The sequence below is a fragment of the Lissotriton helveticus genome, chromosome 8, assembly GCF_964261635.1.
Source record: "Lissotriton helveticus chromosome 8, aLisHel1.1, whole genome shotgun sequence".
NCBI classification, from domain to species: domain Eukaryota; kingdom Metazoa; phylum Chordata; class Amphibia; order Caudata; family Salamandridae; genus Lissotriton; species Lissotriton helveticus.
Genome location: NC_136069.1, coordinates 28,521,418 through 28,541,330, shown reverse-complemented (window position 1 = coordinate 28,541,330; position 19,913 = coordinate 28,521,418). Strand labels below are relative to the sequence as shown.

At 41.2% G+C, this 19,913-nt stretch overlaps 2 protein-coding genes across 6 annotated transcripts in view; both read right to left on the bottom strand.

The window, feature by feature from the left end:
- Positions 1-19,913, bottom strand: part of LOC144772264 (uncharacterized) — a 1,157,681-nt gene that overhangs the window by 115,790 nt on the left and 1,021,978 nt on the right. The window lies entirely within an intron of this gene.
- Positions 7,316-19,913, bottom strand: part of LOC144773674 (uncharacterized) — a 233,401-nt gene continuing 220,803 nt past the window's right edge. Inside the window, 1 exon segment of the mRNA XM_078658828.1 lies at positions 7,316-11,311. Within this exon segment, the coding sequence (XP_078514954.1) occupies positions 9,458-11,311 (1,854 nt within the window). The 3' untranslated portion in view covers positions 7,316-9,457.

Here is a 19,913-nt window from a genome sequence, read left to right as displayed (position 1 = left end):
GCAGTATAGCTTTTAGCAGCTTTGAACAAGCATAATGGTAGCCTCCGGTCTTGTAATGAAATGACGATTCTCCAATTATGATGCAGAGAGAATCTTGATTTCATTAAAGACATACGGAGGCTAACATTATCCCACCCTCCTCACCCACATATGAGGAGAAAAGGGATAAAACGGTTTCTTTGAGTTTTGTTAAGCTTGCTTAATGTGTACATTTATAACATGCTTATCACGCACGTTTTTTCGACAATTATTTAATCTTTCTCTTATTTCAGATAATCCCACCTAGGATTGGGATATACAACAACTTGGTTTTTCAAAACTTCTTTATTTCCTTGGCACCAGAGGATTACTTTCATCCTTGTTTGTTTGCAGTATAAAGAGGAAGACAGCCATGTGCATTGGATAGTTATAATTGGTCATGAACATTCTACTTGTTTATGATATGTTAATTTTCTTTAAAGGGCTGCAGGTTTGGGCAGCAAATAAAAGTATATAGTGTAGGAGGTTTGCCATAGTGGTGGTGGGAGACAATGCCTAGGGCAAGCCTTCCCCCCAATCGTCAGTCATATAGCTAGGGGGAGACTGGAACCATCGACTTTCACAGGTGTGCCGTCGCCATGGTGAGCACCCGAGGAGTGCTCGTAAGGATAAAAGTGAGCACAACTAAATTATAATGATCGTGAACCGCAGGTAATGCCTGGACAGGCAGGACTGGAATGTGGAAGTAGGCATCCTGCAAGCTCAGAGTTACCATCCAGTTTTCCATGGTCTAGGGCAGAAGGAACCAGAGCTAATGTGTGCACGGAAAAATGAATGGCAAAATTCTCACCATTAAATAATAACTCCTGCTTACGAGTATTGCTCAATTACCACGTTGCTTACTCATACGGCCAATGGAAAATACAGCAAATGATATAACATGATTTTGGTGCTAGGACAATATAATGTGCACAGTAAAGGTCTGTCCGAAAAAAGCCGGTCTTACCACCAACTTGCTTACTAAGCTAAACGTTTGGTGTTAAAAAGTAGAGAACCCACACCAAAGAAGAAAAAAATGTTTTTTTATTATCCCAAAATAATAGATATCTTCTGAAAATAGAAGAGCAGCACAAATGCCATACAGTCACCAAACACGCTTGATCATGAAGACAAGCTTTGAGGTAATGTGACAACAATGCCCAGCAACTGGAATTTTCAAATTCACTGCCCTAGAAACTACACATCCTCCCTTCCCGGCCAGTCGAAGGAACAGGCTGCAATCACAAAACTCAAGGAATACTTTTAGAACAGACACATGATTGTGTTTACAATCCAAGACTCAACGGTAGTTGTCTGGCGCTGGAATTTTATACAGAAACTGTCCCAATACATAAAAGAGGTTAAAACATCCCTACAGAGCACAACGGTGCGTGCTCAAGTTAAGCACTGCAATCGCTTAATTCGGTTTTATGCCACATAATGCGCCTACAACAAACACATGACACAGATCTTTTTTTATTAGCGACAAACACATGACAGAATTTTTATTTTGTTTTATTAGTGGAACAATATTGGTTAAAAGTTCCACCCAATAAAGCAGTGTTAAACAAGCACGTTTTAAATGTGTGCAGCCAGGGTAAGATAAGTATCAGTAAACAGTAAAACAGCCTTAGTAAGAAAAAGAGTTCCACAATTGTTGAGCCTGGTGCCACTGCACCTGCTGCACGATTTAAATCATGAACCTAGTGCCTTGGGGAAAACAGAACTTCTGAAAGCCTGTTTAGTTGTAAAATATGTGCATAATCTGTGTTTAGTGGGGTGCCTAGAGCTTTTGGTCCTGGTGCCAATACACCTGCTGCACTATTGAAATCATAGCCCTAGTGCTGGTCCCCACTGGGCCGCCAAGGACGGAGTCAGGCCGTGACTGCTGTCAGGGTGCCGAACGGCGATCTCAAGTGGCATTAGATCATATAATCAAGATCCCATGCACTCAAAGCATTGAATCAAATGTTATGTGGAAACAAAGAGCACTCAGCAGTGCCGGCAGGCATCCGTTTACAGGCACATTCTCCAGAGTTTCACAGCCGAGTGGCAATCTTGGTCGCCGGTTTGGCCATGCCCCTGGATACAGCTTGTATTACAGTGATGTTTTACGCTATGTGTTTCTTTGGTCTTGGGGATGCTCAGTGCCAGAGGTTATTTATTCTTAAGCGGACTTCCAAATCTTTGTCTTTAGTTTTGATTTCAGTCAGTTACTACGTTTGGTTAGTTGGGTATCATGTGCCGCCACTTTGTCCTCACAGTCAGTTTTCTCTTGTTCCACCACATCAATTCTCTCTTCCGGTTTGTGCATGTGGACCATGTAAAGGAAAGAATGGACAGTCAATGAGTCGTTTTTCCCTATCCATGATGGACGGCCAGTTTTCAGGTCCAGTGGAAGAGCTTTGCTACCGGCTGTGTACAGGGCTGTATCTGTGTTTTCTTGTTTTATCACACCCATTTGCTTTGGATTGGCACTGATCTGGTTTACCCATGTTTGGTTTCAGAAGATCCACTGGCGTCAGCATCTGATTAAATGAGATTCTGCCATCCCCCATCTTCACGGGGTGTGGTAGTCGTATTCCTGTGGTGAGTAGTGGGTTTGTGAGTGCTAGGACTCCCAGGTCCTCAGAGTCTGCTTATAATGTTCAAGTAAGATGGTGCTCATTTGTGATCATAGAGACCCACGCCATTATGATAGTGAATGTGCCGGTCTGTGTTCTGAAGCCCTGATTATGAGTGTGGGTGCTATTTATCACACCTGATAAATAATGATACCAGGGGATATGCTATTTATTGGGCGCAATAAATAGCACGAATTAAGAGTGTGTTGAGAATAACCTGCGCCTTTTGGTGTTTAATACACCAGAATCCACATGGTACAGTAAATAACATATATATTTCCACTGTTAAATTTTGGCAGGTTTGACATGCCGAAATTTAACAAAGCTTGAGGTATTTCATACATCTGATAATGGATGGATACAGTAAATAGCTTTTAGCTCATACTTCCAACCAGTGTATAATCAGGGGTTTACAAACGGTTCGGAATTAACTGAGCCACTAATAGCCAGGATTTGAGGCTCTTAGTTGCTATTGATGCGAAACACAAAACCCAAGAGTGCGGCAACAGTAGTTCAGTAGTTTGAAAGAAAGAGGTGAGCGACCACAAAACCCTACACATAGTAATAGCGGGGGGCAGGAAATTACAGCGAGAAACAGTGTCTAATCAGGAGGTTGAGTATCCTAAACGAGTGATGGCCCCCGAAAACTATGAGAATTAAAAACTGGAATGGTTTATGGTAAAACTAGAAGAACTAGTTCAATGCCTGGAGTTAAAATTAAAAGGGGATAAGCCGATAAGGGCAAAACAATCAAACCGTGGTAAAGTGTTCTCGGTGGAGTGCCAAAATAAAAAAAGGGAGATAAGAGCTGAACAAAGGAAACAAAAAAAGAAGTTTACACAAGAGAGATATGATTACCTAACTAAGCTGAAAAAAGAATTCAAGCAAATGGTACTTGAAGCAAAAAGGTCACACAAAGAAAAATGCTGGCTAGAACTCTTAATTGCCATAGAGAATAAAAATCTAAGGCAATTCTGGCAGCTAGTAAAGGCAGCAGCTGGATCATCAGAGGGCGAATTAAGCTGTGTGGTGAGTGAGGCAGCATGGGATTCCTATATAAGAGAATTGTACGGGGTGAGGGGACCCAGAGAGGAGATGGTGGCCAAAACTTGGCAAGGAATCTCAGAAGATCTTCTAGTTAACTTTAATGAAGAACAAGTCGAGCACACAATAAAAGATCTTAAGTTAACCCGGGCAGCAGGCCCAGACAATTTACCTGCAATAATTTTGAAGACCGAGGTCAAATGGTGGGCAAGATTCCTTGCAAAGATGTTCCAGGTAGTGCTAAAAGAAGGAGTAATACCCCCAACCTGGAAAGGGGCCATAATCAGGCCGATCCATAAAAAGGGGAGCAAAGATGCGCCAAAAAATTATCGGATGATTAATCTCCTAGATATTGGAGAAAAAGTATTCGCTAAGATTGTCCTAAAACAACTGAATATATGGGTTGAGGCGCACCAAATAATCCCCATAGAACAGGGCGGTTTTAGACCGGGCCACTCGACAATAGACCACGGGTTTGCCCTATGGGCGATGGCGAGGAAGTCGACGGAACAAAATGGCAAGCTATGCTGTTGTTTCGTCGATTTCAAAGCAGCCTTTGACTCTGTGGATCGAGTTAGCCTATGGGATACATTAAAGAGGCTAAACATCCCAAAAGACCTTCTCACTATAATAACAGAACTCCATAGGGAAAATTGGGGGCAAGTAATTAAAGACACTGGGGGCTCCCTAACTCCCAAAATACCCATCGCCAACGGGCTAAGACAGGGTTGTGTGCTGGCCCCCCAGTTATTTTCGATTTTTTTGTCAGATCTTCCGGCACACCTTGAGGTGGAGGGCAGTGCCAGCCCCAAAATGGACGGAAACAAGATACCCTGCCTATTGTACGCGGATGACCTGGTGATAGTAGACCAGACCGAGAGAGGCCTCCAAAGGAAGCTAAATGCTTTCAATACCTACTGTGCCAACAAATTCTTAACCATCAATCTGGACAAAACTAAAACCCTATGCTTTGGGAAAAAGCCAAGCAGATTTAGTTGGTTCATAGGGGACCTCAAACTAGAGTCAGTAGATGAGTACCGATATTTGGGTATCTGGTTCGACAGGGCCTTAAACTGGTCTACCCACCTGGAAACGCAAAAAGCAAAGGCACTCTCCTCCATATGCGGCCTAAAAAGGTTCAATGGGGACTATGGCGAGAAGTCACATCGGCCATTACTCAGAGCCTTTGACGCAATGATCCCCCCGCAAGCTTTATATGGCGCAGAGATCCTTTATTTGAGCGGTAAGGGGTCTTGGGACATGATAGAGGGAAACTGCATAAAAAGGCTCCTATCTCTTCCTCAATCTGCAATGATACAAGCCATCAGAACTGAATTAGGTACAAAGTCTTGGGTGACACTAACCCAGATGGCTGTGATCAGATTCTGGAAGAGACTAGACGACCCCGAAAGTAAAAAAGTAGCATATTGGTGTCGCAAAGAAATTCAGATAAGCAAGTTAAAATGGGCAAAGTCCAGTAGGGAAAAATTGAAGGGAATCTGCAATGCACTTGAGATCGATCTGGATTTGAGTTCATATCAAATACTTATCTCTAAAGGCGATCTGAAGCAAAGGGGGAAAGAAGTCTCGAAATCAACTGATATAGGTTACCTAACTAAGAAAAAATCTGTGGCACATATGCTAAATGCGTGGCCCCAGGAAAACTGGTTCCCATATCTCGATAGATTACCCAATCGTGGCCTCAGGCAAGAGATACTGAGGCTTCGAATTGGTATCAACCCATGGGTAACAAACAGAGACCTCAATATAAGAATGCTAGATGAGGAAGGTCACTGTAGGTGTAACTTGGGAACCAAGTGTGACCTGATGCATTTCCTGTTAGACTGTGCGGTACTCTTAGAATATAGGAAAAGGTGGCTGCGCCCAGTATTTCTAAAATATGAGGTAAAAACAAGGTTTCAGGCGGCCAGCCTCCTATCTGAAATCCCATACTTGGATATTGTAATAGCCCTCGGGAAGTTCTTAAAGGATGCCCTGGGTGCGCTGAGGGCCAAAGAATAACTTGCATAACTGTACTTTTATCTTAGCGGAAGGGATTCTTGGAGTGATAAGAATGTGTATAGGTTTTAACATTTGTATATATTTTTTGTATTTTTGATAATGGTGTGTACGATATTTTAATGGACACGTTTTTAAAAATAATAAGTGTACGATTTTATGACGCATACTCCACTCGGCGTTTTACTCACTGTATTGTTTAAAGACTAAGGTCATAATAAACATATATTTTGACTTGACTTGACAGTAGTTTGATCTTGCTTTCGCCTAGGCATATAATAACACCTGTGGCCCACAGCCGGATCTCCTACCCTAGCCTCAGCGGTGAGGACACAGGCCCAACAATTAGCTGTTACTCTGCCAGGCATGGTGCAAACAGACGCAAATCCGCTGACTTCAGAATCTTGTTTTGTGATATGCAGCATGAATTGGGGCTCTCAATGACTTGGATAGAATAGGTCCCAGTGATAACATAGTTCTCCCTCGTTGGCTTTTTGTAGCTGTGTTCCCATGCCTTTAATCTCCCACCTTTAAATGGTCAGCAAGGTGGTCACGTCAAGTACCCTCTCTGGCCTCAGCACGCACCAGTCACATTGGGACAGCAGTGGTCCAGGCCCACATGCCAGTCCAGGCAGCAGATTTACTGCTCTCCAGAATCAGCAGACAACACACTGTTTCGGTATGGTGTTGTTTGATTTTTTTTTAGCATGTTAGCTGTAGGATGGAGGTGAATTTTAGACTCGGTCCGCGGGTGTTTAGTGCAGAGTGGCCACCGGTGGCAGCAGTTCTCTGGCACCACCCTCTGCACAAACATAACCCCTTGTGCTTTCGTTAAAGCTAAATAAATTGGCCAATAACTAATCCACAACATGACAAATCATTCAATGCAAAGCTGCTGAATACAGTCTGCTACTTATTATCTTTGCTGATGGATGACTGAGTTAAGATTTCCCTACTCAAAATACATTTTCCCTTCCAACATACACACCATATTACATTATGTGCATCAACATACATACTGTTTTAATTATTTACATAAAAAGGACTTTTTAACATTTAGCATTAGTTTCAAAGGCCATTTTTCAGAAACAAAATCACCATGAAATATTTGCTGTAAAGCATAGCCTTCTTAATCAAATAAATACAATGAAACAAAAGTAAGTATTTGTACATTATATTGGGCTTCCACAGAGTCACCTTCCACACAAAGTCCAGCTCTCCAGTGTAGCAGAGTTAGCAAGATCTCAATACTGGACCCTCACTTGGTGCATACAAATCAATGTCAAATGACAGTAGACTGTATAAAGTCAGCATCGAAGTACATGGGGTGCATGATGCATACTTCCATATTTAGTTTAGCATTTTTCAAAGAAAAGAGAGTGCTTAGCAAGTGGTATAAATTATCTACATCTTTCCATAACATATTCTGCTTTTCTTAGAAGAAGTTTCATTTACTTCCTTATTCCCATGTGGGTTTGTTACAGTTTAATCTGTTGAACCTAGGAAGTACACACTGGTTCTCCTGGAGTTTATTATAAACAAAAGAAATGCATTTATGTCCCCGCGAGCATTTCTGGTGCCCGAGTGTGCTCTACAGTCAGAGTGCCATGAAAGTTAAAATTGCTATTTAATAAGACAAAATGTATTAACATGAAATCATTTTAACAGTATTGCCCAATAAAGCTCAAAGACGACAAAGTGTCATCTGTGCACAAGAGAAACATTTTCTAATCTATATTGTTGTTTACAGATGTGACAAGATTACTAACAGTTAAATATTTTTTTAATTTAAGAAATGCATTCAGAAACATTATTTTTTATTAAATATACTTAGTGGGACACCATGAGGATGGTCAGATGAGTCAATGGCATGTGGATGCTGCTCGAAAGGTCATTCATTTATTTGTGCATTGTAAGTATTATAATAATGTTTCATTTTCCATAGAAACTGACAGACTGTATAAAATGATTTGTTAAAAGAAAGTCTAAGACTTGACAGGTTCTTGCCAAATGGTGACATCTGATCACCCTACACATCATTATTCAGAAAAAACTAAAAATATACATAAAAAGATAGGTGTATCCTATCCTCAACACATTGTACTCTTCTATTTACAATCATACACCATTCCCAGATATAAGCAATGCAATTACATCATACTATAGTAGAAGACAAACACATAGCAGGTTATCCTGTAATATGCTCTTATACTGACCCCATGGGGTTCTGGAGGCATTTCATGGGTCCCTATGAAATATGGATTTCATTAGCAAGTGGAAAGCATCAAACCAGCAAGTGGACAGCCTCAACCCAGCCTGCAGAGTTTTGTTGATGTAATATTCCATTCATGAAAACTCATACCTGGCCGTTCTCATTTTAATGAATGAATCCGGAGAACAGCATTAACAATCTCATTCCCATTTGAAAAACAATAAATTTTTTAACCCACCCAACTGCCACAAAATAATAATGTAAAATAAAAAATACAAACTGGCTAACTTTTATGACATTACCCTACATTGCCATCCAAAGGATCTGGTGATATTTACAAACCACATCACCTTTAGCCTTGTGGTTTATGAAAGGATCAGAACACCATGATGGAAATGTAGGACCATACAACATGGTTACCTATTATTATCCTACAAAAATAACAAAGGTTATACACTGAAATATACTTGGAACGTAATGTTTGCATAATTCATTAAGGCCTCCACCATCCCCATGTACATGTATGGAATAGAAAAAATGTGCCCCGTGGTCAACAATGTCTAAGGTTACCAATACATTGAGTAACAAGATCAAAGAGCTATCTCTCCTTACAGCATGTAAAAGACACCTTCCACAGCGGAGGGTAGTTTCAACATATTGAGTTTTTCCAAAGCTAGAAAGCGCAATATTGAACCTCACCTGACATCGGAAAGGTCTAGACATAAATTCTCCAAAAAACATTTACTGTAGCCAAAATTATGTTCTTAGATGCGTTGCTGACAACAACTTATAATTTAATGAAAGACTGAAACACACCCTATCCGATGCTTCTGTATGAGATTTCGGTGTGTAAACTAGCCTATGCATATATAGATGGAAAAAACATGGAAGCTTTTCCCACACCCATTACAACAGAATGTTATTTACACTTTGTGTGTTCACTAATTGACCAGTAGGCATAATAAATCATGCAAGTTCTTCCCTCACTAACTACATCTGTGGGTTTGCAGGAGGTGTGTTATATTTTATGAATAACTGAAACATCCTACATATTTTATGATGTTTTTCATGTGTGTGATTGCTGGTGGCATTTTAGGTATGTTAAGCTAGCAAAGCCCATTCCACCGCCAAAGCATTTGTATGGGTATTCTTCTGGATGTCTTCACAGATAGATGGTTAGGACTTATGCTTGAGTAAAGCTCTTTCCACATCCACTGCGTGTGCGTTTTTTCAATTTCTATGTTAGCTGCTGACTCTTAAGATGTATGGATCTACTTTCAACATTCACTGTATTTCTATGCTTTTTCTTCTGTATGCCATCACAGCTATATGGTCAGGTCTGAGCCTTGTGTAAATCTCTTTCCACATCCTCTGCATTTGTATGTTTATTTACCTTGCATGTTAGATGGTGGCTCTTTGGATACATGGATTTACAAAATTCTTTCCACATTCACAATCACTGCAAGTGCATGGTTTCTCTGCTACATACCTTTGCAGCAGTATGGTCAGGAGTGATGCTCAAGTGAAGACATTTCCAGATTTACACCTTGTGTGTGGTTTTTCCTGTGTGCATGCGCTGAGGGACCTTCATAGTTGGTAAACGTGTGAAGCTCATTCCACATTCACTGCATGTGTATGGTTTTTCCTTTGTGTGTGTTAACTGGTGGCTCTTTAGATGTGAGGATCTACTAAAGCTCTTTCCACATTCACTGCAAGTGTAAGGTTTTTCTCCCGTATGCCGTCGCAGATGAATATTTAGGTCTGATGCTGTATTAAAGCTCTTTCCACATTCACTGCATGTGTATGGTTTTTTCCCGGTATGCCGTCGGAGATGAATATTTAGTTCTGATGTTGTATTAAAGCTCTTTCCACATTCACTGCATGTGTATGGTTTTTCCCCTGTATGCCGTCGGAGATGGACTGCTAGGTTTGTTGCCCCAGTGAAGCCCTTTCCACATTCACTGCAAGTGTATGGTTTTTCTCCAGTGTGTGTTAGTTGGTGGGTCTTTAGATGTGTAGATCTACTAAAGCTCTTTCCACATTCACTGCAAATGTGAGGTTTTTCCCCTGTGTGCATTCGCTGGTGTCTCCTTACATGTGATGCGTAAGTAAAACTCTTTCCACATTCACTGCATCTGTATGGTTTTTCCCCGGTGTGTGTTAGCTGGTGGCTCTTTAGATTTGGCGATGTACGAAAGCTCTTTCCACATTCACTGCAAGTGTATGGTTTTTCCTTTGTGTGTGTTAACTGGTGGCTCTTTAGATGTGAGGATCTACTAAAGCTCTTTCCACATTCACTGCAAGTGTAAGGCTTTTCTCCTGTGTGTATTCGCTGGTGGATCTTTAAAGCTTTTGCTCCACTAAAGCACTTTCCACATTCGCTGCAAGTGTAAGGTTTTTCTCCTGTATGCCGTCGCAGATGAATATTTAGGTCTGATGTTATATTATAGCTCTTTCCACATTCACTGCATGTGTATGGTTTTTCCCCTGTATGCCGTCGTAGATGGACTGCTAGGTTTGTTGCCCCAGTGAAGCCCTTTCCACATTCACTGCATGAGTATGGTTTTTCCCCAGTGTGTGTTAGATGGTGGCTTTTTAGATGTGAGGATCTACTAAAGCTCTTTCCACATTCACTGCAAATGTGAGGTTTTTCCCCTGTGTGTGTTAGCTGGTGGCTCTTTAGATTTGATGCGTAAGTAAAACTCTTTCCACATTCACTGCATCTGTATGGTTTTTCCCCGGTGTGTGTTAGCTGGTGGCTCTTTAGATTTGGCGATGTACGAAAGCTCTTTCCACATTCACTGCAAGTGTATGATTTTTCTCCTGTATGCCTTAGCAGATGGATTGCTAGGCGTGATGCGCAAGTAAAGCTCTTTCCACATTCACTGCATGTGTGTGGTTTTTCCCTTGTATGTGTGAGGTGGTGTCTCTTTAGATGTGAGGAATTACTAAAGCTCTTTCCACATTCTTGGCAAGTGTATGGCTTTTCTCCTGTGTGCTGTCGCAGATGGATGGTTAGCTCCGATGCTTGAGCAAACCCTTTATCACATTCACTGCATGTGTGTGGTTTTTCCCTTGTATGTGTGAGGTGGTGTCTCTTTAGATGTGAGGAATTACTAAAGCTCTTTCCACATTCTTGGCAAGTGTATGGCTTTTCTCCTGTGTGCCGTCGCAGATGGATGGTTAGCTCTGATGCATAAGCAAACCCCTCACCACATTCACTGCATGTGTATGGTTTTTCCCTTGTGTGTGTTGGTTGATGGATCTTTAGGTCTGCTGTGTGACTAAAGCTCTTTCCATTTTCACTACTTGTGTCTGTGTTTTCTGCTTTATGTGTGCGATATTTGCTCCACAGAGTTGATGACTCATTAAACGTCATCTTACATTCATTACACTAAAATGAGTTTTCTGTTGAGTTGTTACTGGTGTGCGTGTAGGAATGATGAATGACAAAAAATTATCATAAACATAGAACCTTTATGTTGTTTCTTCTCTTTCTTAATGAACTCTTAGTTGTGAATTGCTGATGAACACTATTGCCACATTAACGGTGCCCTCATGGGTTTTCCCCTGTGCGTAGAGTAGCACTGAGGAGAATCTGGAGCTTGTCTTCCTTTGTGTGTGTTTTACTTTGGGGTTAGAGTCCAAGTATTGGCTATATTTTGGCATAAATCATATTAATGTCTTTGCTGACTGACCATTGTGATTCCTTAACCACTTACTATATTTGAATAGTCACTAGATATGTGTAGTATTTGCAGTCTGTCTGTTCTTAATAATAATGTTGAATAGTTACTGGATTTCTTGCACGACTGATAACATATGCATGGTCTTCCTATAAGGAGCTGTGTCTTCAACTTGCGTTAAGAACTTTCGAGTAGAACTGCAATCTCACAGCTTATCTAAATAGTCTATTTCCTGCACAGTATTCATAAAATACACACACGCAGAAAAAAAACTCATTACCAAGTCTTTATGTTCTAGAATAATGTACAGATTGTAGGGGCCAGCCAAACAGTGTTTATGGTGTACTAACATCACAGCCTTTATATTATCATGTTAGAGAGGCTAGCATTGTTGTAACTACCTGATAATTATCTAAGATAAAGGGTGGTATCTAGCATATTTTAATAATGATTGTGTTCTGCCAGTTTAATTTTTGTGATTTTAATTTAATTCAATCCGGATTGCACTTGATATTCTTGCAGGATTTGTCTGTTCGTGTACGAGAGTCTCTGTCTCCTACTAAGTTGTTCTATTTCAAATTACTGTTTGGCATCATTTCTGGTTCTTCTTGAGTTTCAGATAGCTTTCCAGTACTGTCATATTTGCTTCATTACTCTTCGTCTTATTATGTGTTCAGGAATCTCCTATTGGAGGGATACAAGAATACTTGTAATATCGAAATCTATGAGCAGCAAAGTGTACACTATGTCTCAGATGAAATGTAAAAAAATTAACATGAATACATTCCAGCCACTGGTTATTACTCTAGATATAAACCTAGTCTATCTTTTTAGCTCACTGTGCCTCTATAGACAATAATCATTCTTATGGAAATCAGCATTGATCCTGCTCCAAAATGAACAGCCCAGTATGTACCAGAGTTCACCTGGATCTGAAGAGTAACATAAGCAACCATGCATAATGGAAATGACCATGTCGGCCTGGGTCAGTGAGTTGTGGCTTAAGTCCTATGGTACAGCAAGACTGTCAATTAATACATTTCACCTCATCATGTTCATAACTTAGGAAAGAATAGCCTTACAATGAAAATCAATGACCTGGCTCAGCAAGTGGCTTAAAGCTGCTGCTCACTGGAGAGTTGCTGGAGAAACTCACATGAAGCGCAGAGGAAATGCCCCTAAACGGAATCAGCACCTGGGAAGATTAAACAAAATGCTGTCTAAGGTGATGTATGCATACGAAATGTTGCCTTCCTGAAACAGAACAGAGCTCTATTATGTACTTGTCAGTCTTTCTATAGAGTACACTTGTATACAATCAGTGTAACTGGTTTAGAACTATTACACCTTGTTAGTATGTATTAGGCTATAACTGATGACTCGTCGGGTTTGTAGATCACTCACTTCCTACTATGTTTGCTGCTTGTATTTAAAGATCATTAAAACATAATTGCACCAGAAATTGAGAGGTTAGAGATCATCAAAGAAAACTCAGAATACCTACAGAATGTCTCGTACCAAGCACCTTCTAACTGGTGCATTCAGTGCAACTAAAATGATCACCTAGAAAATCTATTGCTTTCTACGGACTTCTCCCAACTCAACCCATAAGTCTAATGCTACTCATAAAACAGCAATACCAAAGGGGATGATGGACAGAGCATTGAACATTGCAAGGACTCACCCGCAGTAAACTGATCTGGGTTTAATCCATCATCATTCTTTAGCTCACTCCGCCACCCCTGTTCAGACATGGCCATATGCAAATCAGTCTGACCCTGTGCCTCATGGGAAAAGTCCAGCCCGAACTGCCAAGCCATGTCTTTCCTGGACTGGAAACAAGCATCCTGGGACTGGTTTCTGGCTAATCAGCCATTATCAGCCAGGCTAGCTTGAATCCAGTGGCCAAGTGAGCATGCCCTGGCCTGGCAGTTTGGGCTGGACTGTTCCCATAGGGCGCAGGGTCAAGACTGATTTGCATATGGCTGAGCCCTGGCCTGGCAGTTTGGGCTGGACTGTTCCCATTGGGCACAGGGTCAAGATTGATTTGCATATGACTGGGTCCAAACTGGAATGGCATGGTGAGAAAAAAAACAATATCCTGGCCTGGCAGTTCGGGCTGGACTGTTCCCATTAGGCGCAGAGTCAGGGTCAAGACTGATTTGCATTTGGCTGGGTCTACATCCCGTTTACCTATTCTTAAATACCGAATCGGTATTTAAGAATAGGTAAATTGAGATTATCTACATCTGGCCCTAGACCTCTAGGAGAGTTTATTACCATAATGATGACGGTCGAAACAAATGTGGACATACTACTCAATACAAAGGAAAACCAGGAGCCAACTCTGAAGGTTATAAAGCCAGCATTAGAGGCGTGCTCAATATAGCACCCAGAATGTGTCAGAGCTGCAGCAGAAGGACACCAGAGACAGACGCAGATATGGAATCTCTGGGCAGTGCCTCAAAAATGGAGAAAATAATCTGTTGATGCTGCAGACGGCCACGAGGGAAGAAGGTAGAACGATGACTATGAATACATCGAACAGGAAGAGTCAGATGCAGAACTCTAGTAATAGTGAGCAAGTAACTTACTACTAGCAGTATGTATCTGGATGCTAGCGAAGAATTTGTACATGACATATAGAAATCACTGGACAGTGAAGGACCATGTGAACCTGAAATACGAAAAGTAAGTATGTTTCAACATTATCCAGTGCGCATTAAGAGAGACATTTAAATCAATGGTAATGAGGAGGGTAGTTATGAAGCAGGTTTATGTTTGTTCTATCAACAAAGACCGGCGCCATGGGGGGACGAAGCACCTCGCATGAATATGGAAGTTCTACACCCTTTGCAAAGTTTTTCATACTTCTCCTACTCATGACAGAAAAACATTACATATCTCATCAAAACTGCAGCTGTAACTAAACCAATACAATTGTAAAAACGAGCATTCTTCACACTGTGCTAGCAACATCCACAAATTGCGCCTACTGGCAGGGTGTGACCATTGTGATGGTTGTGGAATTATAAACTTCAGACAACTGAATCATGACGGATGGGTGCGGATTATCAGGCAAAAGGGCCTGGGACAGACATTTAAGTGCCGCTGGATCACCTGACCTAGCCTGAGGTTCTGGTCAGGACTCCCCCTGTCCTTTTTGGGGTGCTCCTCAATCTTTAAGATGGTAATCTTGCTCCACTTATTATACCAACTACATAATTATCCATACATTATTCCCTGCTACCTCTTCACTTGATAGGACGCTGCCTTGTAAGATGTTCTGGGGCACTACTTCCTGTTCCCTCCGCCCCAGAATTGCACTGTCAAAATGCTTCAAATCCATGTACGAGTGACGTATAGCAGCTATAATGACTTCATATCATAGGGAAACCCATTACATTATTAGAAATGAATGGTGGTTTGATATCCGTGGGAACCCAGCCTTTACCTCTGACTAAGGGCTGATGTGGAGAACAGAGGGGGATCCTTTTTTGAGGGATAGACTCCCTTCTCTCTCTCTGGGCACAGCAGTGGTGTTTCCCGTATGGAATGAAGTTATTAGGTCTCTGGATATAGTGTATGACAAGCCAGACACTCCTGTAGTTGGGGTGTTGGCTAGGGCAGATGTCTGGGTTACAGGGACTCCGTGGAGAGATGCAATATCTAAGATGGGGGATGTCATGTCCAGATACATTGAAATTATTTACAGAGCTCAATAGTGAATACAACATCCACTGTAGTCAATTCCTTAAATTTCTGTAGCTTCTGTGTGCTCTTATTCCTCGCATAAAAGACCTGGACGAGCTCCCCATCTATAGCTTGAGGAAGGCCTAAGTTTTAATGGAGGAATTGAGGTCATAAGATCTCAGCAGCCTATAGCTCTTTAGCAAATTGCTCTCCGACTCTTTTGTCCAATTGTGTCAGGAGTTGGAATGGGAAAAGGGTTCCCTAATGTAAGACGAATCAACGGAGGCATGGGCGATCCCCCAGGAAGTAGTGACTGAATCACAGTTTAGGGTCATACAGCTGAAATACATACATAGGGCTTAATTCACAAGAGATAGGCTGTGGAAGATGAGATGTATTTAATTATATTATTTATTAATTATATATAGGTTATATTCATATCATTGTATTTATATTATATTATAAATATTTGTAGAGCTCACTGTGACCAGACAGGTATCCTGGCGCTAAGAGCAATAATTGCCTACATGTGGGAAGAAATCCGAGCATAGCACTTCATTACGGGCATCCACTATTTAGGGAACGGCCAGGTCAAACATATGTGGATCTGACAACACAGTTTCTAACAAATGGAAACTGTCTTCCAATAGAAGTTAAAGTTGAAGTGAGTAGAGGAACAATTCCAGTAGAACTAACAACCTACTAAGGTCCCGAGCGAATAGAACCCGAACACGTAAATCTTAAACTTGTATGGGATGCCCCTCCGACTACTCAAAAAAACTGAGAGGAGCGAAGAGAAAACAAAAGCCCTCTCCCCCCCAGGAGGATTTATCGGAAAGGAAAAATCTAGCCTCTGTATGGGAAATTTTGTTTAGAACATCGCAGCTAACAATGTACGCCCTTTCTTATCACTCAGAGACAATTAATGCTCAAATTGATTTATTGAACATAATGGCAGCTTCAGTATCTGGAATTAACTAGAGCATGGCCAAATTAAATAATTTGATAAAACATACACAAAATGTGCGGCCTCAGGCACAATAGACTGCACATATACTCCAGTGGTAAACAAACTTGTTACAATTCCTGAGGCAATGTATGCATTAATAGAAGATCTAAAAACAAATCTAATATCTCCATGAAACAGCAAAGTCCATCTCCAGGACAGTCAACAAAATCACCCAGCAGAAAAATTTCCATCTTCCCAGGAAATAAAAGGATAGAAAGATGAAGAAAGAAACAACCCTCCTCCCATGCAGGACAGGCAGACACCCAAAACAATAACCACTACGGAAGAAAGTCCTCTTCAAACCTCAGAGAATATTAAAGGTAAATCCAAACTAAAAGCTGCATCTCTCTCCTGCCTTCACACTGAGCAGGATATCAATGAATCTCAAACAGTGCTTCTAACTCAATCTGAACCCAAAAAACTCTCAGAAACAGAAAAAATTGTGTAAAGCAAGAAATATACAAACAGTGTAATGGCACAAGGGTTCACTACAATAATCCAGCAAAGTAATAAAAGTGCAACAATGCAAGAGGATGTAAAATGTGAAAATGACAAAGCCTTGGTAAAAATATTGAGCCATTCCCAATCTTTGATAAACTAAAAGGATTTCAAAAAGAGAAGGAGATAAATGAAAATCTGGACTATGAGAGAAATCAAGCAATATCATCCCCTCTTAAAAAGGATAGTACTAAAAGTAAACAACTAGGTAAAGAAAAGGAGCAAAAGGAGACAGAGCCCAAACAGAATGTACTAACCCGCAAGGACAGGGTTGCAGGAGTGGGGGATAACCAAATCCAAAATGAAGACGAGAGTAGTACGAGCTCCAAAATAATGTTACGCCTACATATCAATCAAGAGAAAGGTATGACATTCTGAACAGATACAATATTCTTAAACTTCTGCAAGCAGTGCCTTCTCTAGCGGAAAATACATCAGCCGACATAGATTTCATTGAATTTATCGAACCAAGAGATAACAAGGCCCAAGAATAAATCCTCATTACATGGGCATGTAGCCCTACTGATAAAATGGTACTTCAGAAATAAGTCAGTCAATAGTCCTGGGGTATCCAAGTCGAAATGGCCCCTTCTCCTTTGTATCGAGCACTATTTGCCTCTGTAAACCCGGTACCAATGAGGAATATTCACAGAAATGTCAGACAACCATACTCAATTTTGACAAACCTAGTAGGGAGTACTTCAAGCATCTCCTCCTGCTTCAAAAAGAACCAAGAGAACATCAGATCAAATGGGAAAGATAAAATCTAAATATAAGTTGTCTAACTGATGCCCTAAATGGGAAGAAGAGTATCGAAATAGAAGGATCTAAATTTGCTAACGAAATAGATGTATTAACAATTTGCTCTTGGAATATCAACGATGCAGTCAGTCGATAAAGTCAGACTAAAAATCTTATTCAACTCCTGTAAAATAATCATATAATATTCCTCCAAGAGACTTGGGCATTACAATAATCCCCAATCAACAGCTACGTAGGTTTTTTCTCTCCGGCTATGAAAATGAACAAAGCTTGTCACCCAAAGGGAGGTTTCCCCACATTTGTAGCAATTGCACTAGAACCCGAAATAGAAATGAATAATCCGGAAGATGAAAACATCTTCATAATAAAACTTATGAGGTGGAATAAAGATGCAAAAAAAGGAAAACGCTACTTACCCAGTAAATATCTGTTCTTGGCATATAGAGCTGTAGAGTCATATCCTTTAGCATAGATTGCCATTTAGTGTTGAGTTCGGATGTTTGCACTTTGTTTTTCTTCGAAGTCTTTGTAGTCACGATGTAGGTGACTCCTCCTTTCGGTGAAAGTGCACATGGGCATCGGCTCCATTGTGGTTCTGAAAATGTCTGGACTCATGTAATTCTGGACTCGAGAATTATACTTCATTGTAACAGGACGAATTTAGTATCAAAAGACCGAGAATGACGAGTACATTATGTACAAGCAGTCTCGTCGCATTCGAGTAACGATTTCACCTCGAGATCGTTGTTTACGTCTTGAACCCTTGGCTTCCATTTTATGTACGGCAGCCATTTTATGAGTTGCCCTCACACAGCCAAACTGAATAAAGCCGAATTCGATTCCTAAAGACACGTACACCTTGATTGACTTTCCACTGACCTGGGCAAGTTGGAACCATTGCCCCAGGCCGAACCTGTTTGGTCAGTTCCTCTCCCAGTGGCCGAACGAGATAGCATCAAGGCCCGGCCTACCATAAAACTTCTCATCATACACACACCCTGCCGAATCTTGCTCACACATGTCTCTGCTCTTTTCTCTTACTTGCTTTATGATGGGGAGGCGACCATTTTTATTAGGGGTCCACCGATATCTGATGAGAATGTTGGGCCTCGCCTGGTAATTTATTATGGGATGAACAAACCGAACTATGGCCTTGTCATCATGACTCTGCTTTTTCTTTGTAACTGAAGTATTTCTATGGTATAGTAAAATGTGCAGAATGTTTGCCTAGAGCACAATATTTCGTATAAAAAGAGAAGCCTGACTTTGTGAATTGCGGCAGTCTCCTGAGAACATACTTCCCGTGTGTTGTACTTCTAGGACGCTTGTTACCTTGGTTGCAGCCAATAAAATCGATCTTTCACTTCACCTAGAAGACTCTGAGTTTCTGTGGTCTGAATCAGGAAAGGACTCGAGGTCTTCGGGTGGTCCCTGACACCGCTGGGTTACCGGTTAACTACCGGTTCTGAAAAACCCGGTACCTTAGTTGGGGCCCAACGTTTGGGGCGATTCCAGCGGTACCGGTCCAGCCAGAGGTTCGTGAGGAGCTTCGTGAGGAAATTCTGGAGGAAGGCCAACCACCATCGATCCCTGCATGTCGACGTGGTCCGAAAGTCTTTGCTACGAGGTTCCCCGCTTCCCGACGGCTACGAAGGACTGCTGCCCTGGCTATCGCCCTGATTTGGACCCTTGAAGTTTGATAGAGCGAAACACTGAGACGAGTCTTCTGGTGACGTCATTGATATTTCAGTTAAGTATAAGTGGAACGTCTCCCAGTCCTTAGTTGGTCTTAAATCTTGGGTATCCTTTAGAAAGGTTTTGTTTGGTACTTGCAAGCACCAAAACCGAAGGACTCGTGTATTCACGAGAAATATCGTAATCGATAAATCCTTTGAAGTTTGGAACTAGTCAAGAGAGCGAAGATGCCTGGTCTTAGACTTCGAAATTTGTTTTGTCTTGGTTGTAATAAAAGGGACTCCCGATTGGAGGACTTGTGTCCGGTTCCTCCGATTGGAACTCCAACATATGAATTATATGTGAAGCATGGAGTAGGCCCCATCACATATAACGAAGTGTGGATCAAATACACCAGAAAAGATGGTGTTTTAAAATGGCCCCAAATGGTAGTTTGATACCGAAATCTTAGATAACCTTGAAGTTAAACTTTTTAAGAAGAAAGCCCGGCCGGCGATGTTTGACTCTTTCCGCCTATGGCGTAAGGAAGCCAAACATAAGGAAATTAAATTAGCGAAGAAAAATAAGAGAGAACGAGGTATTTCAGTAATGCAAGCTGCTATGCCTTATAAAGATAATGAAGAAGAACAGATGAGTGAGCAGTTGCACAGGCA